The 27,521-nt window shown below is 47.5% G+C and overlaps 1 protein-coding gene and 1 long non-coding RNA gene across 4 annotated transcripts in view; one reads left to right on the top strand and one right to left on the bottom strand.

Moving 5' to 3' along the window:
- IPO8 (importin 8) overlaps positions 1 to 10,568 on the bottom strand; it is a 60,997-nt gene extending 50,429 nt beyond the window's left edge. For 2 of the 3 annotated variants that reach the window (XM_084764854.1, XM_084764855.1), the window contains exon 1: positions 10,248 to 10,352. In XM_084764854.1, coding sequence (XP_084620980.1) covers positions 10,248 to 10,331 — 84 coding nt within the window. In that variant the 5' untranslated portion in view covers positions 10,332 to 10,352. Of the gene's footprint in view, positions 1 to 10,247 lie in introns of all 3 variants that reach the window. The other variant, XM_084764856.1, reaches the window with a different exon arrangement.
- On the top strand, positions 9,484 to 20,125 carry LOC311587735. The gene is made up of 3 exons (XR_014775955.1): positions 9,484 to 10,156; positions 10,558 to 10,738; positions 19,498 to 20,125. It is a non-coding gene; the product is annotated as an uncharacterized lncRNA (long non-coding RNA).
- Positions 20,126 to 27,521: the final 7,396 nt, after the last annotated feature.

Here is a 27,521-nt window from a genome sequence, read left to right as displayed (position 1 = left end):
CTCTCCTGAGTCTGGCCATGGGCACGAACAACAAAGATACCCCATCCATCCCCTCCCACCACCCCACAGCCCTGCACTCTCCTGCAGCTCTGCTTGACTGACATTCCCAGAAGTCTCATAAATTCTCAAGGAGAGAAACCAGGCCTTGAACACTCCATAGGGGCCATTCAGCTTGACTTCTCCCGAGAGCCTGCACAGCAATGCCACCTTCAGAGGCCTAGCTAGGTCAGTAGAGCCACTCAAGTTTTCTGAAAATATTTTTCCTTTCTTTCTTTTTCTTTCTTTCATGTGTATGTGTACCTGTGTGTATGTGCGTGCATGCAGGGGGCGGGGTGCCTGTGTGGGTGTGTCTGTGTCTTTGTGTGTATCTTTCTGTGTGTCTGTATGTGTGTGCATCTGTGTGTGTACAACTGTGCGTGTGTCTGTTTCTTTGTGTATATCTTTGTGTGTTTGTGTGTGTGTGTTCAGAGGATAACTAATGGATTTACCCTGTCCTATCTTTACTTGAGTTCCAGGAACCAACCTCTGGTCAAGGGCTTGGAAGTAAACCACCGTTACCCACTAAGCCATCTTGCCAGCCCACTCAATTAAAAAAAAATATGGACCTATTTTTAAGTTTAAGAGTGTTTTGTGTACAAGTATGTCTGTGTACCACATACATGCCTAGTCTTTACAGAAGTCGGAAGAGGCTGTCAGAGCCCCTGGTACGAGCATTACACATGGTTGTGAGCCACCATGTGGGTGCTGGGAACTGAACTCGTCTTCTGGAAGAGCACCCAGTGTTCCTCACTGCCCATCTGTCCCTGCAGCCCCAAACCACTCCGTTTGGTTGGTTGGTTTGGTTTTAGAGACAGGGCTTCTCTGTGTAGCCCTGGTTGTCCTGCAATGCAACTCACTCGTCAAACCAGGCTGACCTTGAACTCAGGGATCCACCTGCCTCTGCCTCCCAAGTACTGGTTCAGTTCTAGGCCAGGGAGGGCTACTATCCCCTCCCCCCCAAAAAAGACTTAAGTTCCTTTTTATCCATACTGAAACCACAAAGTTTTCAAAGTAGTTCTTTTAAAAGCGGGTGTGGGAAATCGGAGGGATGGCACAGTGGTTAGGAGCTATCACTGCTCCTCCAGAGGACCCAAACTCAGTCCCCAGTACCCACATCAAGTGGCTCACAAACACCCCTAGCTCCAACCCCAGAGGATCTAAGACCCTTTTCTGATCTCCCTAGGCACCCACACAAACATGGAATACACATAAATAAAAATATTTTTTATTTTTAAAATTATTTTTAATTGTTTTAAAATAGGAGGCTTTGGAGAGAGAGCTCAGAAGTTAAAAGCATCTACCACTCTTTCAGAAGACCTAAATTCAGTTCCCAACACCTATGTCAAGCTCTGATCACAGGGGCCGATAACTCCAGCTCCCTGGCCTCCACAGCCACCTGCATTGATGTGCACATACACACACACATTATTAATATATATTTATTCTTCATTACATACATAACTATGTATAACTATATGTATATAATTAAGAATAAATCTTAGCCAGGCGTGGTGGCGCACGCCTTTAATCCCAGCACTCGGGAGGCAGAGGCAGGCGGATCGCTGTGAGTTCGAGGCCAGCCTGGTCTACAAAGTGAGTCTAGGACAGCCAAGGCCACACAGAGAAACCCTGTCTCAAAAAACAAAACAAAAACAAAACAAAACAAACCCCCCCCCCAAAAAAGAATAAATCTTTTTGCTGGGTATGGTAGCACATGCCTTTAATACCAGCACTTAGAGGCAGGTGGAGCTCAGTTTGAGGCCTGCCTGATCTACAGGATCTCTGTGAGTTCAGGGCCTGCCAGATCCAAAGATAAGAGTTCCAGGACAGCCAGGGCTACACAGAAAAACCCAGTCTCGAGGAAAAAAAAAAATCTTAAAAAAAAAAAAAAAAAAAGATGTAGTGTCTATGAGTTCAAGACCAGCCTGGTCTGCAAAGAGTCCAGGACAGCCAAGAATATACACAGAAACTCTGTCTCAAAAAAAACAAAACAAAACAAAAAAGTTTTGTTTTTTGGGTGGGGGGCAGGTCTTTTTGTTGGATTTGTTTGTTTGTTTGAATGGTTGTTTTTTGTTTGTTTTCTGACACAGGACTTCTCTCTGTGTCCCTGACTGCCCTGGAATTCACAACGATCTGTCTGCCTCTGCCACCCAAGTGCTGAGATTAAAGGCATGTGCCACATCAGTCCAGCTTTCTTTTTTGATTTTTTAAGACGGCTTCTCTGTGCAGCCCTGGCTGTGCTGGACTCACCATGTAGACTATAATGTTTATCTAGCTTCTCTCTCTGCCTTTTAAGCTTTAGCTGTTTGGATAAGCTAAGCCATACAGAAAACTACAAGGGCCTGTAATGGTGCACTACAGTAGGAGGGGCAAAGTTGCCGGCCTCCCGGTGAACTGTAACTATGACGGAAAGTGTTACTTTGCTGCTACTAAAAGAACTTCAATTCTAACTTGTAAAGACTCAAGCCTAACAGGGATGGAACCTAAAGTTCTAGTCTCCTGAAAGCTACTGAATTTTTGCAATCTGTTAAGGACAATTAGGAAATGCAAGTTGGTAGCCAGCCACCTTATAAACAATCATATCCTTTACTGTGTTCAGAAACATATTTGTAGTCAAGCTAAGAACTAATGTAATTAATTAGTTTTCAAGGTTAAACCTAGGGAGGATAACTATAGACAAACAAGCACAGTTTGTCTATTCAAATAAACCTTAGACAGACAGGTGGTCCTCAGGCATGTCAGAGGTCTGCTGAATTTAAATGGTCAATGAAAAAAGCTTACAGCCAGGCACAGTGGCGCACGACTGTGATCTCAGCACTCTGGGAGGCAGAAGCAGGTGGATCTCTATGAGTTCAAGGCCAGCCTGGTCTACAAAGCAAGGCTGTCCAGGATAGCCAAGGCTACACAGAGACACTCTGTCTTGAAAAACAAGAAAGAAAGAAAGAAAGAAAGAAAGAAAGAAAGAAAGAAAGAAAGAAGGAAGGAAGGAAGGAAGAAAAGCTTACTGTGACAGAGACCACTGCTCCTAGCAATAACCCAAAGGTCTCCAAAGAAAATACCTGGGGCACTGACAACTCTACCTGTATTGTGGTAGCTAAACACTGGGCATAAGTGTCCCAAAGCCTCACCTGGTGGTAAGGCCCCCACCTGAACTGTGGACAAACAGGACAACTGGAGAGTTAATTGTCCCACATTACTTAATACAAGGTGAGGTCATTTTCTCCCAAGTTCCTCCTCCACAGGAAGGCTGTGGAGGAATGCTAAGTCAATGTATCAACCGTCAATAAAATGCTGTTTAGCCAATCAGCTGGGCAGAAGGACAGGAAGTGGAAGGCGGGACTTCCTGGAGGGAAGGCGAAAAGTTTGAAGGTTGGAGAGGGATGAGGTTTTTGATGGTTGGAGGAGGACGGTGGGGACTTGACGAGGACTGGCCCAGGGGTCACAGTGGCAAGTGTTTGGAATATATGTATGTTATAAGGTTTAGAGCAGTTTGTTTAGTTTACGAATAGATCAGAATCAGATCAGATTCTGCCCGGCAAAGTGCTGGCAGCTTTAAAGTATGTTTCAGTCTCCCTGTGTCAGTTATTTGCTTTGTAGGCCGAACAAATACAAAATACTGTAACAAATGGCCTCTCAGATTTGCCAGGCCTGGCAGCCAAAGGCTGATGCTGCCCTGGGACCTGTGCCCCCAACAAAGACATCAAAACCACAGGAGCCTAGTGTGGGAGCTGTCTGGGTGATGAGTAAACTCTGCCATTTCAGTTGCTACACAGACCCTTTGGATTATACTCCATGCTCTAACGTACCCTTCTCAGGTCTCTGATGGGTTTGAAAGATATACTAATGAAATGACTTTTTATCTAAAGCAACTCACCTTACAGTGACTGCTCCCAGTAATCAACCACTTGGGTCTCACAGTGGTGAATAATTGGATTTTTTTAAAAAAGGTATAAAGTTTAAGGCTAAGTTCAGAGCAATGGAGTTCTGACACAGCACTAGTCTAAGTCTGGTAAACACTCCACTACAGATCCACTACCATAGTCAAAAACTCGAGATCATAAGTTGTTTCTCACATGTCAAATAGACTCCAGTAACACTGTCAATCAACAACCTGTTTGCCTCCTGACCTGCCTATCCCTGGGGGTAGGATCTATTCCCCTTTCCCTGGTCCTGGGACCTACTCCTCCAACTACCAAGACCATAGGCCTAAAAGTTTCAAATGTACACCCAAGAAAAAATTTTTCTCCCTAACCTCTTCTTTATCGTCTTGCCCTGACGTGTATTTCTGTTACAGCATCCAGCCAAGTCCAGGGGTTTCCTCAAAATCTGCATCTACGACAGCTGCAAAGCTGCTACCTACAGGTGCCCCAGTCCAATCTCACTGTAGAGGAATTTTAATTTAGAACAAGACTGCCCTGGCAAGAGATCACATCTGTGTAATCTGGTTGGAATACAGACACATCTTTAATCCAGGAGACAGAAGCAAGCAGATCTGAATTCAAGGCCAGCCTGGTATAAAGCAAGTTTCCGTTTAAAAAAAAAAAAAAAAGAGTTTAGGTCCAGGCACGGTGGTACATGCCTTTAAACCCAAACAGTAAAAGTAAAGTTAGTTTGTAGAAGGAGGTAGCACCTGTGTTTGAAAGTGATGTCTAATTGAGTGGCAGAAAAAGTGACAAATCAGAGAAAGACTTGACAGAATAGGATACGCCCAATTCCCATGAGAAGAGAGAGGAGAGCAAAGCTACTTAAAGAGGCAGTTTTATTGGAGTTTTACAGAGAGGTTGAATGAGGGAACAAGCTGACACAGGTGAAGACAGAATGAGCCAGAGAATGAGAAGACGCCAGAAGATTAGAGCAGATTGCTGAGTTAGTTTGAGGCGAAACAGAGCAAGTCCAGGCTGAGAGAGAAGCCAGATTAAATAAGACAGTTGGGAGAAGAGTTTAAGCCACAACAGCTTAGTTGAACCAGCCAGCCCAGAGCTTAGAAAGAACAAGAAAGGGTGAGCTAATTCAGCAGTAAGTCTCAGAAGCTAAAAACATTGTAGGCCTAGGTTAGATTGTACAGAGGCTAGAAGCTTCCGGGACTAGGCCTGGGCTAGCAGCAGGAGGCTACAAGCCTCTAAGACAACAATTACCTCAGGAGAACAGAAGTTCCGTTTACACCTCACAAACTACTTCAACTGAGCCTTCATATCCATAGCCCCAAATGGTCCTGCCAGGCTCGGACAGCAACCTGCTCTTCCCAGACCTGGCCAACAGTCCAGCTTATGGACCCCCAATATCAACGCCCCAAGATCAGCAGGAAGCAGTCACAGACAATTACTTAGCCCCTTATTCACTTATTATCAACAAAAGGTTGGGACGTTGGGATTCGGAAGCAGAACAAGTGGCTGAGGTGGCCTATTTAATATACCAAAGTAGACCTGACTCCAGGTTCTCCCAGCATCCCTCAGTCCCTACCGGAACTTTCCAGCCCCTAGAGGCTCTTCACTATATAATGCAGACATTTTGGTTCCCTCTCTCCTTCTCTCCTTCATCTCCCTCTCCCTCTCTCTCTGCCACCCCTAACCCTCCCCCTTCACTTTTCTGTCTCCCTTTGCGTGGCAACTTCCCTGGCCCTGTTCCTTGGGACCAGTGACCCGGCCCGCCCGAGACCCACTCCTAATAAAACTGCCTTTATACTTTTGTTTGTTTGGTTTTTTTGAGACAGGGTTTCCCTGTGTAGCCTTGGCTGTCCTGGACTCGCTTTGTAGACCACTGGCCTGGATCTCTCAGAGCTCTGCCTGCCCCCGCCCCCCAAGTGCTGGGATTACAGGTCACACATCCAGCTTTAAAAGTTGTGTTTTTAACAGCAGTTTTCATGGGGAAATCTTTAATACGGATTTTATTCCATCTTCTACAACTTCAACATATTATTATTGAAATAATTTAGGCTTATAACTTTTTAGATAGTGAAAGATCTTGTAGTAAATCAAAAAGTAAATATTTATAGTTTATTATAAATATAAAATCTGACTTCAGGCCAGGCGGTGGTGGCGCACACCTTCAATTCCAGCACTCAGGAGGCAGGGGCAGACAGATCTCTAAGTTGCAGGCCAGCCTGGTCTAGAGAGTGAGTCAGGACAGCCAACGCTACGCAGAAAAACCCTGGGTTAAAAAAACAAACAAAAAACAAAATTCTGACTTCAGTTCTTTAAAACCCTTCTATAGACACAAAATAAGCTGTACACTTAGACTAAGGCTATATTAAAACTGTTGCCATTGTACACTTTTCAGAAATCCTGCTTTGCAATTGTGATCCATCTTAAGGAATTTCTGAAAATTTGGCTTCTTTGCTGATGTGGCTTATGTAAATTTGGCAAGCTGAAATATTCAGGGCCAATGCGATCCCGCCCATGTTCCTCTCTGGCTTCCAGTTCCCAACAAACAGCGTGACTCGTTTCTCAGTGACTGTGTGTACGCTTGCTTTTTATCTGCAAAGCTTCCTGAAAATAAGCTGTTGTGCTGCTTACTTAACTCTTCGTCCTATGAAAATGCATACAATGCCAAGACTTAACTAACACCCTGGTCTCTGACCTACTCACCCCTGTGGTGCCCAGCTGGTGTGCTGGATGCAGGTCTTCTTAACACGCTGTCTCTGTTCCTGCCCTGAGCTTCCCCTGCCGCTCCTGTTTCAACATCCAGGCCTCCATCAATGCCACCCTTAGAAAATGACTGTCCCATCTCTCTATCCCAACACATTTATAGACTGCTCTCCTCAAACCCCATATCCCATCTCTCCTAACTAGCCTGTAGCTCCCTCAGCACCTCAGCAAAGAAAATGATGGCTAAGGATGTGGCTTGGGGTGTGCCTCACATGTGTACCTTGGGTCCAATAAGCACCGCCACAAAACGATTAAAAAATATATATATATTTATATTTATATTTATATATATATATATAAGACCTAGGGGAGGGGAATATGATGAAAGAGGGAGGGAGGGGGAAAAGGAAGACACAAGTGAGGGGATAACAATTGAGATGTAATCTAAATAAATTACAGAAATAAATAAATAAATAAATAAATAAATAAAATTTTTTTAAAAGAAAGTAAGAATGAAGGACTCACAAGCAAAAAGAAAGTAGGGATTCCAGAGCTTAGTAACAAAAGTAAAGGTCTTAAAGCTGAAAACAATAGTTCAGTGGTAAACTACTGACCTAACATGAGCAAGACCCTGGGTTCAGTCTCCTACACCACCAAAAGAAATAAAAAGCCAGCCATGGCAGTACCCACTAATCCCAAAACACAGAAGGCAGGAGGACTAGGCCACAGGGCAAGACACCACCTCAAAGAAGTTGGAGAGGAAGGAGGAGGAAGAGGAGGAGTAAAAGCCAAGCTTAGTGGCGCACGCCTTTAATCCCAGCACTGAGAGGCAGAGGCAGACAGGTATCTGTGAGTTCAGCCTGGTCTACAAAGCGAGTCCAGGACATGTAGGATTACAAGAGAAACCCTGGCTCAAAAACAAAACAAAACAAAAAGAGTAAATATACAAAGAAAGAGCCAGGCGTGGTGGCGCACACCTTTAATCCCAGCACTTGGGAGGCAGAGGCAGGCAGATCGCTGAGTTCGAGGCCAGCCTGGTCTACAAAGTGAGTCTAGAACAGCCACAGCTACACAGAGAAACCGTCTCGAAAAACCAATTAAAAAAAAAAACCATGCGCGCGCACACACACACACACACACACACACACACACACGGAAAGAAAACAAGATGAGAGGGATATAGGTAGGTCAGTTTGCAGAGTGCTTGCCTACCATACCCAAAGCCCCTTGACCCCGTCACCACCACACAAACCACACATAGTAGCCCAGCACTCGGCAGGTGGGGACAGGAGGGGAGGGTCAGAAGAAGTCTCAGCGACACTACACAGTAAGGTGGAGACAGCCTGGGCTACAAGAGACCCCTGGGAGGGTGGATAAAAGAGCTAAGCTCTAATTCCATACAGTAGATGCCTACTCATTCATGCAGCCATGACTGGCGCGGGGTAGGATGACACAGGGACGCTAAGGGACAAGCTTGCACAACCCAGTACCAACATCACATCTTATTAATGGTAAAAAGTGACATCATATCCGGTTCTTCTACTTCAAGTACAAAAACCTATTGATGGGATGTTACAGCCCAAAACACCGCCCAAGATGTGACTGCTAAGTGAATGGCACAGCACCGCTGTCTTCTTTTGGCTTGATGTTTGTGGTGTTGCTGATGAGCCAAGGCCCTCACACTTTAAAACAAACTACTTTTTATAAGTAACAAGGAAAACTTGTTGTCTGATGAGACAGAATCTGAATTAAATTACTACGAAGAGAATGCCGGGTTGAACATCTCTCGGCTCTGCAGGCCTCAAACCTTTTCTGCTTCCATAATATCATCAGCACTCGTGTGCGGACAAATCCGAAAAACACAAGGTTAGGCTCAGAAAGTATAGCATGACATCAAAGCTATGTTCCCTATTATCACTATCAAAGGGACATGTGGCCCTGTGGTGAGAGCAGTGTCATCACACAAGCAGCCTGCCTTGTACACAGTAGCAGGGTGCAAGCCCAGCCACTCCGAGAGTGTCTACAATGTCTGGGACAGTACTGACATTAAGTGTCTCTTACTCTGGGGTGACCATCCTTCTCTTTTTGAGACGTCAAAGCATCCTTTTTGGCCTTGCGCGCATTAGTGTAACAGGCTTGAGCAGAGCTGTAAATCAAATAGGGCCTCAAGAACTCGATTTTCCTTATCTCTTGAGGATCCTGGATTTACACATACCTTAAACGCCACAGATTGTCAGTTAATGTTCCTCTTCCAAAGGTTCAAAACATGCCTGCTTTTTAAGAATTAAACCAGGGCAGACACACTGGCCGGGAAGTACCCTTATACTTTAGGAGGAACAGAGCTGCCTGAGGAGCCAGCTAAAAACACAAACCTGTTCCTGCTCCCAGCTTTTCAGAATCTTTACCTCAAGGATGAAGCCAATAATTTGCACACCCAACAGTTCTCAGAGAAGCACGTCCTGGCAACCCCTTAAGATCCACTAATTAGGGGCTGGAGAGATGGCTCAGTGGTTAAGAGCACTGCATGCTCTTCCAAAGGACCCAGGTTCAATTCCCAGCACCCACATGGTAGCTCACAACTGTCTGTAACTCCAAGATCTGACACTCCCACACCAACGGACATAAATAAAAATTAAATAAGACATTTTAAAAAAGATCCACTAATTAAGAAGAGTCCCCTCACACTTGTAGCAACCTCAAACGACTGTCAAGCCATGCACAGCGATTTTAATCTGTACGTTTTAATGAGAGACTCGTGGCTGCCCCCCCTCCGCCCTCCCCCCACCTTACACGTGCAGAACCAGAGCTTCTGATAGTGACAGTTTTGAAATGTTGGCCCAGATGTGGTAGCACACACCTTTAATCCCAGCAGTCTACAGGCAGAGGCAGCAGCAGGTGGATCGCAGAGTTCCAAGCCAGCCTGTTTAACACGCTGAGTTCCAGGCTAGCCCTACACAGTGAGACCCTGTCTCCAACATGAAAGAAAAAGACCGACAGACGGGGTAGTGACAAGAAATTTAAAAAAAAAAAAAAAACAAGAATTATTGGTGGTACCACGGGAACAATGTGAGGCTGATTAGAAGAATGGAAGCTTAAAGGAAAGTCACAAACATTTCAGCATTCGAAAGAATTGCCTCAAAATACGTATTGCTGGACCGGTCATTGAAAAGGTACAAGGTACATGGAAACGTGTGCTCTTCCCGGAGAACTCTCTCGGACAGCACTGCCCAGCGCGCCAGCAAAACGGCCAGGACCTACACAGCCAACGCCTGAAGCAGGCGAGGGGGTGGGGGAGGGGTTTAAACAACAGCAACACCTGAAAAGGGCGGGTCCGGAGGAAACCAGCTAGCTCACCTTGCTGATTTTTTTTTCCCTTTCTCCCCACCGCGCCTCCACATAAGCGCCCTAAGGGGGAAAAAAGGAAAAGAAAAAACACACCCCAAAGAGCCCTGGCAAAGGCTTCACAGTTCCTTTGTGCCGCCCAAGCCGGCTGCTGGGCGAGCGCAGCAAGGGAGGACGGCGGTAGCCAACAGGTGCGCCCGCGGCTCCGCAGGGGTCCTGCTCCAGGCTGGGGGTGGGCGCGGGCGGCGGGCGAGGAGGGCGGGAGGCCGAGGGAGGGCTCACCTGGTTCAGCTCCGTCTCGGCGGCGATGCGCAGCTTCGGGTCGATAGTGCCCTTCAGCGCCTGGATGATCCGGTTGAGGTCCATGTTCCCCAGGCGGCGGGGGCTCCGGTCCCAGGGCCGGCAGGCCGGGGTGCCGCCGGGGTGTCTCCTGGCCCCTTCGCGCCCGCTCCGCCGCAGGGACCCCCCTCACCCCGACCCTCCGCCGCCGCGGCTGCCGCCTGCAGACACTTGCTGCGCCACTCTCACTCCGCGCCCCCTGGCCTCCCTCCTTCCCCTCCACAACTCTCTCTCCATTCACCTTTTACGACAGCCAGTGGGAGGTAGAAGAGGAAGCGGCGCGGCTGCTTTACGACAGCCTCTTCCTCCCCGCGGCGTGCCGCACCGACCGGCTCCCGCGGTGGGCGCCATGATGCCGTACGTGCTACGCCGTGCTCAGACGGCCGCCATGATGCTGTACGGAAACCCTAGCCTGCCCAACCCATTTAAGCAGGGTAAGTTGGCCTGGCGTCTGCTAACAGCTGCTGCATATCAGGCAGATCTTAAACAGAGTGGGGTCCCCCGACCCCCCGAGAACTCTGCGGATCACAATTGAGCTGTTTCAACACAAACTTGCTGGGCCCTTGAAAGCATGTGACCTACCAAAGAGGTTTCCTGCAATGTAGGAGTGCCACCCTAGCACTCACTCTTTTGAACATTTGCCAAAAATGTTTTCAAACAGAATACTGTAATTTTTAGATACCACGCTATAACAAGATGAAATTCAATGCAGGTTTGTATGAATAAACTCAATCTAGCCGGGATGCGGGGTGTGGTGGCGCACACCTTTAACCCCAGCACTCCACTGGGAGGCAGAGGCAGGCGGACCTCTGTAAATTCGAGGACGACAGCCAGGGCAACACAGAGAAACCCTGTCTTGAAAAACCAAAACAAAACATAAAACTCATAATCTAATGGAAAGACTCGTGTGTGTGTGTGTTATACTTATGTAATATATATTAGAGTGAATATAAAATGCAGCGATTAGAGAAACTATATAACCAAGAGTGCCAAGAGTGTCCAGCCCTTCACTGTGAAAGGCAAGAAGAGCTACACCATTTGCACCCACAACTGCTATCCATACAAAAGTTTCCTCTGGGGAACCCAGGGTCTAAATGCATACAGCAAAGGTGACTGGGCAAATGCTGCTCCGGTGTCGTGATCGTCCCAGGAGCATGTAATCAGGATACAATTGGTTCAGTTAGCCGGGTTCTAAGCAGAGGGCGGAAAATGAGGCGGGTTCCTTCCATCGCTGCCTGCTGCAATCCATTAAGCACACAGCTGTCAGAGTGGAAACACGTTTTCACTTTGAAACAGTGCCCTCCCTGCCCCCAGCTCCAATCTCCTTTACTCATGAAATCTTAACTCTAATAGGCTTTTCCCCACTGTGTTGTGACACAAGATCTCTTATCATAGCCCGGGCTGGTCTCAAACTTGCGGCCATCCCGCTGCTTCAGGCCTCCCGGCGCTGATGCAGCCGTGGCCTCACTTCCGTGGCCTCTTTTCTTCTGCCTTTCCCTAAATAGTCCAGCACCTGCTCTCCACCTCGCTCTCTCCTCAGTTCTAGAACTGCTCACTCCTGAGCACACAGCCTTTCCTGCTTTAGACTACCTTTGACATATTGCGCTGACACCAGCCACTGTGCGTGTGTCTGAGGGAGAGAACACCTGTTTGTAACGATGCTTTTTCTTCACGCCTACTTCCTGGTCTCATTTCCTTCCGTGGCTGTTCTGAATCCTTCAGGAATGTTCTCAAGTCCCCTCCCCCCCTCCGCCTCCATCTTACAGGGCCCTACAAAAAAATGAGCGAAGCCCTGGCAGCAGCACTCACCCACCCCCAATTCGCCTCACGCCGCACAGCCTGAATGGCATTTCTCACATCTCCAGAGTCCGGCCCCATAGATCCACCTCCATTTTCATACTTTTCATTAAACTTTGGGGGGGGGGCAGAGAGACGATTTAGCAGTTATGAGCACTTATTGATCAAGAGGGCTGGGACTGATTCTCAACACTCACAAGTTGGCTCACAACCATCCAGAACATGATTCCAGAAAATCCAATACAGTCTTCTGACCTCTTCCGAGTCCAGGCATACACATGATGTAGTTACACACTCATACCTGTAAAATACATCTTTAAAAATTAACATTAATACAAGGGATGGGATAACAATTTAGATGTAATATGAATAAATTAATAAACTATATTTTTTAAAAGCCACCTTAAAGCTGAATTGAAATAACAAAAAAATTAACATTAAAAAATAAAATAGATGTGGGGTATGTATCACCTGTTCTTCCCCGACACTGTTCTTTTGGTAAATGTCCAGCCTCTTTCTCTCTGTTGGGGTGACCTCCCTTCCCCTCCCCCCTCACCTATTGTATCAACTGGTTATGAAGGTGTTTCCCTGTTTCCTCAGTTGTTAATTGCTGTGTCAGGTATTGATAGGTGCTGTCAGGATATATGGCATTGTCATTTCTATAGCCCATAATACTTACTTTCTATATGTAAATGTTTGCTGCTCAGTCACCTGCTCAAAAAGATGATTCTCTGATATTAGCATGTTAAAAAGCAAGCTGGTGTGGAGGAGGTCATGTTACTCTCGATGTGACCAAAAGGCAACAGGAAGAGGGTGCAGTCCTGCTGCTGACTGGTTCAGAGCGAATAGGCTGTGGACCCTCTCCCACTGTGCAAACAGCTTTTTGTGTGAGACAGGAGTGTGGCTTTGGATGAAGAGCTGGGAACGCGGTAACCGGAGCAGAACTAGTGCAGTGAGGGAGGTCAGGTAGAGTCTAGGCAGACGGGTAGCTGAACCACTGCCCCAGCAAACAGGGTAGCTGTAGGCTCAATTTTCTGAACCAATATATTTTATTAACAACCTAGTGACCAAGCCTACGTCACGTATAACCCAACTAACCCAAACAATAGGAAATGAGGATTAATGGACACAATAACAAAACCTTAAGGATATCAGTTCCGAGGAATGATTCCCGGGCGTGAGCCGCAGGATTTCTTCTGCTGGAACCTGGGGTAACCAGAACTCAGAACCTCCGAAGGAGCCGGAGCCCCGAAGCCTTCCCTCGAGCAGTTCTCTCACAGAGCGGAGCATCTCGAAGTGCAGAGATGAACAGCCAAATCTATCCCAAGTCTCCAAAAAAGCCCCGCCTCCAGCTCTGGCTCATTTATTTATTTATTTATTTATTTATTTATTTATTTTTTTTTTTGGTTTTTCAAGACAGGGTTTCTCTATGTAGCCTTGGCCATCCTGGACTCACTTTGTAGACCAGGCTGGCCTCGAACTCACAGCGATCCGCCTGCCTCTGCCTCCCGAGTGCTGGGATTAAAGGCATGCGCCACCACGCCCGGCGCTGTCTGGCTCATTTATATAGCTCCTTCCAGAGTCTCTTCATGGCATCTTTTCAGCTGGCAGCAATTAAGCTCCTGCGCGCGGTGGTTGCTCTTCTAGTGAATTAGCCTCACGAGACCGTTCCGATCCCACACTTGGAATCCTAAAAAGCAGGTTTATCTCTCCTTCAGTAGCAGCCTTGAACTACAGAGATCGAGCCTTTATTACTAGATGCCAAGTGAGACCCCCAAAAGCCGTATCTTCTCCACTAACACAGCTAGACCCCCATCTCAAAAATTTTCAGAAAGGAAAAACTTCAGTGCCTTAAGCAATGCTAATCCTTAATTCTTTTTCAGCTTTTGTTGCAAAGAATGTTCTTCATTCGCTATTTCTCTCTTTCCATCCCTGCTTCAAGCAGGTGTTCCCGAGCTTCTGGTCTCCCACAGCTGGCATCTTGGCTACTTTGTGGATTCCTCTCTCTCTTCCACCCTTCTCCACCCCTTAACTTCTTCTCTTTGAGCCTCCTAACCCTAGACAGGAGAGCAGAGGAGGATGGAGGGCAGTGTTGTCACTGGCGTGCTTCCTGCTGGGTAGGGGCAGTGTTGTCACTGGCGTGCTTCCTGCTGTGTAGGGGCAGTGTTGTCACTGGCGTGCTTCCTGCTGTGTAGGGGCAGTGTTGTCACTGGCGTGCTTCCTGCTGTGTAGGGCAGTGTTGTCACTGGCGTGCTTCCTGCTGTGTAGGGGCAGTGTTGTCACTGGCGTGCTTCCTGCTGGGTAGGGGCAGTGTTGTCACTGGCGTGCTTCCTGCTGTGTAGGGGCAGTGTTGTCACTGGCGTGCTTCCTGCTGTGTAGGGCAGTGTTGTCACTGGCGTGCTTCCTGCTGTGTAGGGCAGTGTTGTCACTGGCGTGCTTCCTGCTGGGTAGGGGCAGTGTTGTCACTGGCGTGCTTCCTGCTGGGTAGGGGCAGTGTTGTCACTGGCGTGCTTCCTGCTGTGTAGGGCAGTGTTGTCACTGGCGTGCTTCCTGCTGTGTAGGGGCAGTGTTGTCACTGCGTGCTTCCTGCTGTGTAGGGCAGTGTTGTCACTGCGTGCTTCCTGCTGTGTAGGGCAGTGTTGTCACTGGCTGCTTCCTGCTGTGTAGGGCAGTGTTGTCACTGGCGTGCTTCCTGCTGTGTAGGGGCAGTGTTGTCACTGGCGTGCTTCCTGCTGTGTAGGGCAGTGTTGTCACTGGCGTGCTTCCTGCTGTGTAGGGCAGTGTTGTCACTGGCGTGCTTCCTGCTGTGTAGGGGCAGTGTTGTCACTGGCGTGCTTCCTGCTGGGTAGGGGCAGTGTTGTCACTGGCGTGCTTCCTGCTGTGTAGGGGCAGTGTTGTCACTGGCGTGCTTCCTGCTGGGTAGGGGCAGTGTTGTCACTGGCGTGCTTCCTGCTGTGTAGGGGCAGTGTTGTCACTGGCGTGCTTCCTGCTGTGTAGGGGCAGTGTTGTCACTGGCGTGCTTCCTGCTGTGTAGGGCAGTGTTGTCACTGGCGTGCTTCCTGCTGTGTAGGGCAGTGTTGTCACTGGCGTGCTTCCTGCTGTGTAGGGGCAGTGTTGTCACTGGCGTGCTTCCTGCTGGGTAGGGGCAGTGTTGTCACTGGCGTGCTTCCTGCTGTGTAGGGGCAGTGTTGTCACTGGCGTGCTTCCTGCTGTGTAGGGGCAGTGTTGTCACTGGCGTGCTTCCTGCTGGGTAGGGCAGTGTTGTCACTGGCGTGCTTCCTGCTGTGTAGGGCAGTGTTGTCACTGGCGTGCTTCCTGCTGTGTAGGGGCAGTGTTGTCACTGGCGTGCTTCCTGCTGTGTAGGGCAGTGTTGTCACTGGCGTGCTTCCTGCTGTGTAGGGGCAGTGTTGTCACTGGCGTGCTTCCTGCTGTGTAGGGCAGTGTTGTCACTGGCGTGCTTCCTGCTGTGTAGGGGCAGTGTTGTCACTGGCGTGCTTCCTGCTGTGTAGGGCAGTGTTGTCACTGGCGTGCTTCCTGCTGTGTAGGGCAGTGTTGTCACTGGCGTGCTTCCTGCTGTGTAGGGGCAGTGTTGTCACTGGCGTGCTTCCTGCTGGGTAGGGGCAGTGTTGTCACTGGCGTGCTTCCTGCTGTGTAGGGCAGTGTTGTCACTGGCGTGCTTCCTGCTGTGTAGGGGCAGTGTTGTCACTGGCGTGCTTCCTGCTGTGTAGGGGCAGTGTTGTCACTGGCTGCTTCCTGCTGTGTAGGGGCAGTGTTGTCACTGGCGTGCTTCCTGCTGTGTAGGGCAGTGTTGTCACTGGCTGCTTCCTGCTGTGTAGGGGCAGTGTTGTCACTGGCGTGCTTCCTGCTGTGTAGGGCAGTGTTGTCACTGGCGTGCTTCCTGCTGTGTAGGGGCAGTGTTGTCACTGGCTGCTTCCTGCTGTGTAGGGGCAGTGTTGTCACTGGCGTGCTTCCTGCTGTGTAGGGCAGTGTTGTCACTGGCTGCTTCCTGCTGTGTAGGGGCAGTGTTGTCACTGGCGTGCTTCCTGCTGTGTAGGGCAGTGTTGTCACTGGCGTGCTTCCTGCTGTGTAGGGGCAGTGTTGTCACTGGCGTGCTTCCTGCTGTGTAGGGCAGTGTTGTCACTGGCGTGCTTCCTGCTGTGTAGGGGCAGTGTTGTCACTGGCGTGCTTCCTGCTGTGTAGGGCAGGTGAGGTCTGTGCAGCCAGATTGTCCAGTTCCTTCTCCTCCTTCCTGTGCGCAGGACTACCTGACACACTGCAACCAACAGCAGCCAACCAGCAACCGGCCACCTCTACCGGTGCTCTAGCATTTATATCCTCTGAAAAGTCCCCAAAATTGCAAATCCCACACACTCGAAAAGACTATCTGCAGCTAGAAAAACCATGTCCCTACCAAAGCATGAGGCAAAACATAGTCTGCTGCAAAGTAGGCCCAAATCCCCACAACTAGATTAAAACATAGTCCCAGAATATTTCTGTGTTTTTAAAAGAAACCAAAAATTATGCGATTCTCACTACACCTTATTTCTATTGGATCTGACTGGTAAAGATCAGCACTGGTCCCTTGGAGACTTTTTTAAAAATGTTTTATTTTTCTGTGCATTGATGTTTTGTCTACATTTGTAAAGGTGCCAGATCCTCTGGAACCTGAATTAAAGGCAGTTGTGAGCTGCCATGTGGGTGCTGGGAATTGAACCAGGGTCCTTTGGAAGAGCAACCAGTGCTCTTAACCTCTGAGCCATCTCTCCAGCCTGAGACTTTTTAGAATTCTTCATATTATATTGTCTCCCCGGTTGCACTGTACTTTATTCTGTTCATTAATTTTCTTATTATTTCACATGTGTGAATGTTTTTGCATACATGTATATCTGTACACATAGTGTCCAGAGGCCAGAAGAAAATATCAATTCCATAGATAGATGGTTGTGAGCCACCATGTGGATGCCTGGAATCAAACGCAGAAAAAGAACCTTTTATTAGACTAAACGGGGAAATTGTAGAAGGAATCTCTTATGTATTATATGGATGCAACACCTGTCAATTATAAACCCTGTGGCTGGGGCTGGAGAGATGGCTCAGAGGTTAAGAGCACTGGCTGTTCTTCCAAAAGTCTTAAATTCAATTCCCAGCAATCGCATGGTGGCTCACCTATAATGAGATCTGGTGCCATCTTTGGCATGTAGGCACACACCCTGGAATAATAATAAATTATAAATAAATACATGCCCTATGGCCCATAGCTTAGGCAGGAAATAGGGGTGAGACATCCTGCAGGCAGAAGGGATTCTGGGATAGAGCCAGGCACAGGAGATTCAGACCTGACAAGACTCATCCAGAAGGATGCTGTGACATATTCCTTCCAGCACCCAACATAATCTAGCATCAAACTGCTACAGTTGTTGTGTCATCAAAACTTGTCTCCAGGACAACTTCAAAGCAGCTAGCTTAAATCGTCCAGAGTCACAGACTATTCCCAACAGGGCTCCATCTAAGCCTGCGTTTCCCAGCACCTAGAGAATGAGCAACGAATCTTACTGCGAGCTTGCTTAACCGTTTCCCCCAATTCCCCAAAAAGCATCAACCCAAATCAGCAGGAAGCAACCCATAGAACAACAACATGCTATTTCCTTAGGTCAGGGTGGATGCTTGTCATCGAGGGGAGCTGCTTATAAGTTATTAGTAGTCTTGATCAGGGAAAAAACAAGGCATAAGAACTTAGACCCAAGGATTTCCCTTTTCTCTACCCTTCCTTCTTTCTTAGGTAAGGGGAAAGAGGTTGGGAAGGGGGAAATGCAATATAGGAATACCATATAGGAACATACAGAAATAATAGGAAAAGGTGTATATTATTGAATCTACTCTTTTTTTTTCCCCCGAGAGTAGGTCTCTCTGCATAGCCTTGGCTGTCCTGGACTCACTCTGTAGACCAGGCTGGCCTCAAACTCACAGCAATCCACCAGCCTCTGCCTCCCAAGTGCTGGGATTAAAGGCGTGCGCCACCACGCCCAGCCTTGAATCTACTCTTAAACCAAAGAACATTTTCACAAACCGATAATCTTACACTGATACACAATTTTATATATTGATACAAATTTAAGATTCTCATTGATATAAATCTTTGTATTATGATACGAATTTTAAGTTATTTTTGATGCACATATGTATAGATGTTTCTGCTCTTGCACAAGGTATTGGGCTTTTCCAACTCATTTAAAGATGCAATGTTTACTTTCAGTCCCTTTAAAAGCTATTAGACCCAGCACTTGGGAGGCAGAGGCAGGTGGATTGCTGTGAGTTCGAGGCCAGCCTGGTCCAAGTCCAGGACAGCCAAGGCTTCACAGAGAAACCCTGTCTCAAGGAGAGACTTGATACCCTATGAGCATATACAGGGGGAGGAGGTCCCCCTCAGACACAGACATAGGGGAGGGGAGGGGAGTAGGGGGGAAGTGGGAGGAAGGGAGGAATGGGAGGATACATGGGATGGGCTAACAACTGAGATGTAATATGAATAAATTAATTAAAAAAATAATACTACACCATTACCTAGTGTAAATAAATAAATTAAAATAAAAGAGTTTAAAAAAAACCAAACAAACAAACAAGCTATTAGAAACTGTTTAGGATAATTAAATAATGCAAGTTAATAGTCAAACTCACTATCATGTCACTCACTAGTCTAGTTTACCACAAAATACACATCCTAAGTTTAACATAGTGAATAACTAAAAACAACGTTTGCCTATTCAGATTTACTGATAGAGAATGATTAAACACTATGTAAATGTATATAGATCGATAAATGGTCTTCTACAGCTGTTCAGATGTAGCTGATGGACAGCTCATTCTCCACATGGGGCACGGGGGAGAACGGGGACTGCCTCTGACATGAACTCTGGTGCCTGCGATTTGACCACTGCCCCATGGTGAAGCAGCCTTTTGGGCACACAGAGGAAGGGGATGCAGGCTATCCTTATGAGACTTGATAGGCTGAGATCAGACAGTGGGGGAGGAGGCCCTCCCTGTCAGAAGTCTAGGGAAGGGAAGGAGGGTGGGGATGGGAAGATAAGAGCAAGAGGAAAAACAATTAGGATGGAATGTAAATAAAGTATAATATATTTAAAATTCTAAAGGAATTAGCTAGATTTAAAATATGAATAATTTATTTTAACTTAGAATTCTTCTAAACAAATAAAATTAAAATATCTATAAAATTCTTTCCATCGAATATTGTTTTCCTCATTTAAATGAGACTATGACATGCTCTCTGGTTCTTAAAGAAATTCCAAGTATTCCTGTGGTTCAAAATAAGTAAACAAACAAACAAAAAGGTCTTCTACAGAATACATCATTTAAAGATTTTTTAAATTATTATTTTAAGGCTATTCTGGCAATAAGCCATGTCAGCTCCTGGCAGCACCCCATTCGACTTGAAAGAAGATGATGAGCATCGAAAAGTCTCCATTGGAAGATGGCTTCAAATGTGGCAAAAAGCACTGCTGCTACTCAAATGCAGACAGGATGCTGTCCAATATGGGCAAAACTTGAATGTGTGTGGGTGGGTGGGGTGGGGAGTCAACCGCCAAGCTCTGCCAAGATGGAGTCCTTCATAGTTCCTGCCTCACAAACATGTCTGTCAGTTATATTGGGCCAGAAGGCTGAAGATTGATGCTCTAATGCTGTCATACTGAGTGACTGTTCAGGCAGCAAACTGGCAATTCTCTTTTTGGAAGCTGCTTGCTTGCACTTGCTACATATTCAGATAATTTTATTCCTTCTCAAGTCTCTGATGGGGTTGAAGATTAGTAGTTATAGTCTTACACTTATGCTTAAGTTGTTTAGCATTTAAGAAGATGTTTTTAGGGGCTGGAGAGACGGCTCAGAGGTGAAGAGCACTGTCTGCTCTTCCAGAGGTCCTGAGTTCAATTCTCAGCAACCGCATGGTGGCTCCCAACCACCTATGATGAGATCTGGTGCCCTCTTCTGGCATGCAGGTGTACACGCAGGCAAAACACTGTATATACAATAAATAAATTAATTTTTTAAAAAAGATGTTTTTAGATTGATAATGAAAGTAATAATAGAAAATGATTTAGGTTCAGAACTTAAAACTCACCAAGTTAGGCTAGGTAATAGAACATGTCTCCAAAGTTGACAAATGCATGTGGACTAGACATTGTGAATGTAAACCTTACCTAGTAGTTTTCATAACTGTCTCATAATTATTACTGTATATTATTATTGAAGGAAAAAGGGCCTTTTATTGGACTAAGAAAGAGAATTGTAGAAGGAATCTCTTGTATATTGTATGGATGCAACACCTGTCAATTAAAAAAAACTTATGGCCTATAGCTTAGGCAGGAAATAGGGGTGGGACATCCGGCAGGCAGAAGGAATTCTGGGATAGAGCCAGGCACAGTAGATTCAGATGCCCAGATGTGAGGAAGACAGATACAAGGTGCCTGAGCTCAGGTAACCGGTCACATGGCAGAGTGTAGATTAGTAGTATTATGGGCTATTTTAAGTTATGAGCCAGTCAGAGAAGAGCCTAGCTGTATGGGCTAGGAATTTGTAGGATAATAATAGAGTTTCATGAGTTGTTATTCCAGTAGCTAAGAAGTGGGAGGAAAAACCACCCAAAACATAATGGCCTACTACCACACACATGTATGTATGTGCACATAGTGCCAGAGGCCAGAAGAAAACGTCAGTTCCCCTGGAACTGGCGTTATAGATGGACAGATGGTTGTGAGCCACCATGTGGGTGCTTGGAATCAAACCCAGATCCTCCGGATGAGTAGCCATTACTCTTAACCACTGAGCCATCTCATTTTTAAAGTCCGCTGTTGCGTATGACAGCTCACACCTGTAATCTCAGCACAGGAGGCTGAAAAGGTTTCCCACAAGCCAGCCTGCCCTACAAAGTGAGACTATCTCAAAAGAAAAAAAGAAAAAGGATGATTTTACAGAGTACATGCTAGCCCTTTGACGGGAGGCTCTCCCAACTCACACACAGATTCTATCTCCACTTCTTTTCTCATTCACTTCCACGTATTCTGCCTGAGGCATTTCAGGAAATGGCTCACTGGGGTGGTTTGAATAAGAACGGCCCCTATAGGCTCATATATTTGAATGCTTAGTCACCAGGTCATGGCATGTTTGATAGGATTAGTATTAGGAGGTGAGGCCTCACTGAAGGGCGTGTGAGCTTCTAGATTTCTAAAGCCCATTGCAGACTCAGTCTCATGCTCTCTGCCTGCAGATAAGGATGTAATTCTCAACCCCTCTCCATGCTCACCACCATGATGATGGACTAAGCCTCTGAAACTGTAAGCAAGCCCCCCAGTTAAACGTTTCCCTTTTAAGAGTTGTGGTCATGGTGTCTCTTCACAGCAACAGAATCAACGTAACAGACAAGTGACAGCGTTCTAACCACATTCTCTTTCCTTAAATGAAGCATGCTCCAATGAGTACATGTCTACCAGGATGCTCTTCCTCATTGAAGATTGTTGAGTAGGGGAAAAGACTTGATGACAGTTATTTTATTTTATTTATTTATTTTTTTGGTTTTTCGAGACAGGGTCTCTCTGTGTAGCCTTGGCGGTCCTGGACTCACTTTGTAGACCAGGCTAGCCTCGAACTCACAGCGATCCGCCTACCTCTGCCTCCTGAGTGCTGGGATTAAAGGCGTGAGCCACCACGCCTGGCTCAACAGTTATTTTAATATAAAGAGAGGAGATCAAAAATAGTGGCACCATTAAATGCTGGTAAAGATATAGAGATGTGTTCATTTATACTGGTAGAAAGAATGCCAACTAGTACAGCCACTATGGAAAATAATTTACCAGTTTCCTTCTTTTAAAAAAAAGAAAGCAAGCCCAGAGCCGGGCAGTGGTGGTGCACACCTTTAGTCTCTGCACTTGGGAAGCAGAGACAGCTGGGTCTCTGTGAGTTCCAGGCCAGCCTAGTGTACAAAGCAAGTTCCAGGAGAGCCAAGGCTTTTTGTTACACAGAGAAACCCTGTCTCCAGGGATGGGGGTGGGGGTGGGGGCAAACTAAGACTAAAACATAGGTCCAGCATATAGGCCAGCAGTTACACTCATGAGCATTTACCCTAGAGCAGAGTTCAGTGCTAAAGAAAACCTGTGTGTGAAGCCAGACATGGTGCTGCACACCTTTGATCACAGCCTCAGGAGGCAGAGGCAGGTGGATCACTGTAAATTTCAGGCCAGCCCGGTCTACAGAGTAAGTTCCAGGACAACCACTGCTGGCAGAAAAAGAAGAAAACTTGTACATGGGGGTGTGTGGCACTGTTTTTCTTACAGCCCAAACCTAGAAACTCTCCAGTTGTCCTTCAGTGAGTGATCTGTGCAGTCTACACATAGAATGTTTTAGGATTAGTTTTAAGCCTCAATGGGACAAAATCTAGAATTACTGGAGAAGAAACTTCCAGTGAGATGTATTTACACTAGGCTAGCCTGTGGGTGTGCCCGTGGGTAGCCTGTGGGTGTGCCTGTGGGTAGCCTGTGGGTGTGCCTGTGGGTAGCCTGTGAGTAGCCTGTGGGTGCGCCTGTGGGTAGCCTGTGGGTGTGCCTGTGGGTAGCCTGTGGGTAGCCTGTGGGTGTGCCTGGGGGTAGCCTGTGGGTGTGCCTGGGGGTATGCCTGTGGGTAGCCTGTGAGTGTGCCTGTGGGTAGCCTGTGAGTGTGCCTGTGGGTAGCCTGTGAGTGTGTCTGTGGTGTGCCTGTGGGTAGCCTGTGGGTGTGCCTGTGGTGTGCCTGTGGGTAGCCTGTGGGTGTGCTTGTGGTGTGCCTGTGGGTAGCCTGTGGGTGTGCCTGTGGGTAGCCTGTGGGTAGCCTGTGAGTGTGCCTGTGGTGTGCCTGTGGGTGTGCCTGTGGGTAGCCTGTGAGTGTGCCTGTGGTATGCCTGTGGGTAGCCTGTGAGTGTGCCTGTGGGTAGCCTGTGGGTGTGCCTGTGGGTAGCCTGTGGGTGTGCCTGTGGTGTGCCTGTGGGTAGCCTGTGGGTGTGCCTGTGGTGTGCCTGTGGGTGTGCCTGTGGGTAGCCTGTGGGTGTGCCTGTGGGTAGCCTGTGGGTGTGCCTGTGGGTGTGCCTGTGTGTCTGTGGTGTGCCTGTGGGTGTGCCTGTGGGTGTGCCTGTGGTGTGCCTGTGGGTAGCCTGTGGGTGTGCTTGTGGTGTGCCTGTGGGTAGCCTGTGGGTGTGCCTGTGGGTAGCCTGTGGGTAGCCTGTGAGTGTGCCTGTGGGTAGCCTGTGGGTGTGCCTATGGGTGTGCCTGTGGGTAGCCTGTGGGTGTGCCTGTGGGTAGCCTGTGGGTGTGCCTGTGGGTAGCCTGTGGGTGTGCCTGTGAGTGTGCCTGTGGGTAGCCTGTGGGTGTGCCTGTGGGTGTGCCTGTGGGTAGCCTGTGAGTGTGCCTGTGGGTAGCCTGTGGGTAGCCTGTGGGTGTGCCTGTGGGTAGCCTGTGGGTAGCTGTGTGCCTGTGGGTAGCCTGTGGGTAGCCTGTGAGTGTGCCTGTGGTGTGCCTGTGGGTGTGCCTGTGAGTGTGCCTGTGGGTAGCCTGTGGGTGTGCCTGTGGGTAGCCTGTGGGTGTGCCTGTGGTGTGCCTGTGGGTAGCCTGTGGGTGTGCCTGTGGTGTGCCTGTGGGTGTGCCTGTGGGTAGCCTGTGGGTGTGCCTGTGGGTAGCCTGTGGGTGTGCCTGTGGGTGTGCCTGTGGTATGCCTGTGGGTAGCCTGTGAGTGTGCCTGTGGGTGTGCCTGTGGGTAGCCTGTGGTATGCCTGTGAGTGTGCCTGTGGGTGTGCCTGTGGGTAGCCTGTGAGTGTGCCTGTGGGTGTGCCTGTGGGTAGCCTGTGAGTGTGCCTGTGGGTAGCCTGTGAGTGTGCCTGTGGGTAGCCTGTGAGTGTGCCTGTGGGTAGCCTGTGGTATGCCTGTGAGTGTGCCTGTGGGTAGCCTGTGGTATGCCTGTGAGTGTGCCTGTGGGTAGCCTGTGGTATGCCTGTGAGTGTGCCTGTGGGTAGCCTGTGGTATGCCTGTGGGTGTGCCTGTGGGTAGCCTGTGGTATGCCTGTGAGTGTGCCTGTGGGTAGCCTGTGAGTGTGCCTGTGGGTGTGCCTGTGGGTAGCCTGAGTGTGCCTGTGGGTAGCCTGTGGGTGTGCCTGTGGGTAGCCTGTGGTATGCCTGTGAGTGTGCCTGTGGGTAGCCTGTGGGTAGCCTGTGGTATGCCTGTGAGTGTGCCTGTGGGTAGCCTGTGGTATGCCTGTGGGTGTGCCTGTGGGTAGCCTGTGGTATGCCTGTGAGTGTGCCTGTGGGTAGCCTGAGTGTGCCTGTGGGTAGCCTGTGGTATGCCTGTGAGTGTGCCTGTGGGTAGCCTGTGGGTGTGCCTGTGGGTAGCCTGTGGTATGCCTGTGAGTAGCCTGTGGGTAGCCTGTGAGTGTGCCTGTGGGTAGCCTGTGGGTGTGCCTGTGGGTAGCCTGTGGTATGCCTGTGAGTAGCCTGTGGGTAGCCTGTGAGTGTGCCTGTGGGTAGCCTGTGGGTGTGCCTGTGGGTAGCCTGTGGTATGCCTGTGGGTAGCCTGTGGGTAGCCTGTGAGTGTGCCTGTGGGTAGCCTGTGAGTGTGCCTGTGGGTGTGCCTGTGGGTAGCCTGTGGGTGTGCCTGCGGGGCTTCCCTTGGTTGAGGTCAAAGTCCTGCCCCTTATACTTGACAATATTCTCTACATAAGGGATCGTGAACTGTGTGACTAGAGAAAGCAAGCTAAGCACAAGAATCATGTTCCTCTCTGCTGCTTCCTAACGGGTGTGATGTGACTATTTCAAGCTCCTTTCAGAGTATTTTATCACAGAAACAGAAAGGAACTAAGTACAAGGAAACACACAGCCATATGAACAAATGTGCCAAGAACTACATGGAGAGAACCAACCTTAAACTGATGTGGATGGCCTGTATTTATATAATCCCTTAAAACCATTCAAAGATCAAAGGGCTACACATGGGAGAGGACACAGGGGGATGGAGCCTGAGGATTTTGTGGTGGAAAATGTCTTATTAGTATTAGCATCCTGGCTGTAATATTGGACCATAGTTTTACAAGATGTTTTTGCCAAAGAAAACTGACTAAGATGTAATGAATCCACTTTACTTCTTACAACTACATGTGATCCTACAATTGTCTCTAAATAAATAACTTAAAATACATAATTTAAAAGCCAACTTTCCCATATATTTTTCCTAGCCCTTGGGAAGACCCAATGTGGGGCTAGCTTTCCACCAACTCAATTCTGGCTAAGGTCATCTGGAAAGAGAAAACCTCAAGTGCATCTATCAGATTGGCCTAAGGCAAGTCTGTCAAGTATTTTCTTGATTAATGGTTGACATCATGAGCCCAAACAGCCCAAGTGCTTGCTGTTTAATCTTAAGAATCTCAATTCAGGGCTGGAGAGATAGCTCAGAGGTTAAGAGCACTGACTGCTCTTTCAGAAGTCCTGAGTTCTAGTCCCAGCAACCACATGGTGGCTCACAAGCATCTAAAATGTTACATGATGCCCTCTTCTGGCCTGCAGGTGTACATGCAGGCAGAGCACTGTGTACATAATAAATAAATCTTAAAAAAAAAAAAGAATCTCAATTCAGGGGCTGTAGAGATGGCTCAGCGATTAAGAGCACTGGCTGCTCTTCCAGAGGATCTGGGTTCAATTCCCAGCACCCACATGGTGGCTCACAACTCTCTATAACCCAAATTTAGTCAGTGAGCTCCAGACTTAGTGATAAACTGTCTCAAAAAACAGAGAGAGCAGGGTCTTGAGAGACAGCTCAGTAGTTAAAAGCACAGTAGTTAAAAGCACATACTGCTTCTGGCAGGTCCCACAGCCAACATGGTAGCTCACAAATACCTGTAATCCAGTTTCAAGGGATCCAATCCTCTTACTTTCTTGGGCTCTGGCATACATGTGGTGTGACACACACACACACACACACTTTTTAAGGTAGAGAGTAGCTAGGCATGGTGGTGTGCACCTGTAATTCAAACACTTGGGAGGCACAGGTAGGCAGATCTTTGTAAGTTTCAGGCCAGCCTGGTCTACATAAGAAATTCCAGGACAGCCTAGTCAGCAAATTTACTGTTACAGGACTTGAGCTGAGAGAAGGGAGTGACCAACAATACTGTAAATGATGAGTGTGGGTGATGAGGAAGACTAAGACTCAGGCTTAAGAAAGACCCCGCTGGCTTGATGACTGGCCGCTCTGAGCACTGCTCTGCTGCCAGCCATTTACTTAAAAGTACCAGTGCTTCTCTGTGTACTTTGTGTTCTGGACATGAAAATCAAGAATCAAAACAACTTTCTGGCTTGGCAGATAAGGTGCATCAGTTGATAAGCAAAAATGTCCTTCTCCATTCTTTCATATATTTCTGAATATTGTAACAAAACACTTCTGAAAATAACTCCTTTTTGTAACTAAAAATAAAATATTTAATAACTAAAAGATTTAAATTTAAACTATGAAATATGAGAAAATTCTATCTCAAATGAGTGCCAAAGTACAGTGCCTGCTGAATGATATAAGACAGTAAACACAGAGGCAGGTGGATCGCTGTGAGTTCTAGGCCAGCCTGGACTACAAAGTGAGTCCAGGACAGTCAAGGCTACACAGAGAAACCCTGTCTCGAAAAACCAAAAAAAAAAAAAAAAAAAAAGACAGTAAACACATATCCACAAAACCCTAATTTTCAGAATGAGGAGAGAAAAAGAAAACTATAGCGTATACTATTTATGTGCCTGGCACTGTGCTGTTTAGATAAGTCCTTAGTAAAATTTCACAACTGCCCCATTACATCAATCCAGTTTATATGAGGGAAGACAGTCTTTTTAAAAAAGAGAGAAGAAGAGATGGAGGAAAAGAGAGCTCAAGCCCAGAGGTAAAACAGCTCATCCAAGGTTTACCAGGGGCAGCAGATGCAGGACATAAACACAAAGCCGAACCTTTTTTATCACTCAGCACTGTGTCTATGCATCCTACTAAGAGCAGAGTACTACATGTGCACTTCCTACTGTGCCTTGTTTTAACCCACAGCAGACAACAAAATGTAGCTAAATGGAGGATGTGCTCTATGGCAAGGAAGTAGGAACATGTTCAAGAAGAATATGCAGTTTTGCCAGTGGAAACATCCATCTTTTGTTTGGTTGGTTGTTTGGTTGGTTGTTGGTTGGTTTGGTTCTGGTTTTGAAGACAGGGTTTCTCTGGCTGTCCTGGAACTTGATCTGTAGACCAGGCTGGCCTGGAACTCAGACATCCACCTGCTTCTGTTTCCTGACCACTGGGATTAAAGCCATGCAGCACCACTGCCACCTGCCTATATCCATCTTAACAAAAGTGACCCCAGAAGGACCCAGTACATATA

Source organism: Acomys minous (genome assembly GCF_964271855.1).
Source record: "Acomys minous genome assembly, chromosome: 17".
In the NCBI taxonomy this organism is placed as follows: Eukaryota; Metazoa; Chordata; class Mammalia; order Rodentia; family Muridae; genus Acomys; species Acomys minous.
The sequence above is the reverse complement of the archived record's forward strand: the minus strand, read 5'-3'. Positions and strand labels throughout refer to the sequence as shown.